This window comes from Cyprinus carpio, chromosome A11 (genome assembly GCF_018340385.1).
Source record: "Cyprinus carpio isolate SPL01 chromosome A11, ASM1834038v1, whole genome shotgun sequence".
Taxonomy (NCBI): Eukaryota; Metazoa; Chordata; class Actinopteri; order Cypriniformes; family Cyprinidae; genus Cyprinus; species Cyprinus carpio.
The window spans coordinates 8,133,625-8,134,507 of NC_056582.1; the positions used below are offsets into that span (position 1 = coordinate 8,133,625).

An 883-nucleotide genomic window follows, 5' to 3' on the forward strand; every position below is an offset into this window, starting at 1 on the left:
TTTCTTGCTGTGCCGTTAGCCGGGCTGGGTTATCCTTTCTCCCCCCCCTGTCCCGCCCCCCTCCTGCCCTTCCCCCCACTCCCCCCCTCCCCGCCGGGTTTGGGTTCTTTTTTTTTTTTTGTTTTTTATGTGAAATATGCCAGCATGAATCTCTAACACAGGACAAAGTTACAGTCCCTCAGGAGGAACACAGAGAGACGACTCTGCTTTATCGTAGTAAAACGCCGCTTTGTAAGTCACCTCACACCTGTACGTATTCCCATGATTCCATTTATGAGTGAGCACCGAGTACAGGCCCACGGCAGAGAATGTGCCTCCAGGCTCTCGGTGCACTTGTGGAGGGCTGCTGTGTTTTTTGAGACCTGTTGCTCCGTTGACCTTCCATGTGATCCTCACTGCTTTAGACGGTAGCCCGTTGATGACACAGGCGAGCGTCACTCTCTCTGCACGCTGCTTCTGAACACCGGTAGGGAGAAGAACATGCACCTTTGGAGTCACCATGTGGTCAACACGGCCGTGAGGAACTGTTGGTGAGATCATGATGAGCATAAAATGAGCAACCAGGAGTAAAACCACATTTTTAAACCTCCTGAAAGCAGCTCTTACCTTCCACAATAAGTCGAAGTCCTCTGCTAAACATCTGGTTCATTTGGTCCTTCTCACCTGAAGCAATGCTGTAATAGAAATCTGCAGTGAGGTTCATGATCAAATATTTATTTGTATTCATCGATTTTGTTGTTAAAATCTCACCAGAGCAGAAGAAGAGAGATAATAATGAAGATAAGACCAGCTGCCTTTCTATCCTTGTTCATTTCTGTTTCAGTTGGTTTCTTTATGTGTCTTATGTATTGTGTTTCAGCAAATGCTGGCTGCAGTATATTTT

At 46.7% G+C, this 883-nt stretch overlaps 1 gene segment (V, D, J or C); it reads right to left on the minus strand.

The window, feature by feature from the left end:
- Window positions 1–146: 146 nt before the first annotated feature.
- Window positions 147–883, minus strand: LOC109069573. The segment is given in 3 exon segments: window positions 147–524; window positions 607–674; window positions 751–883. Coding segments are annotated over 3 exon segments (486 nt in total).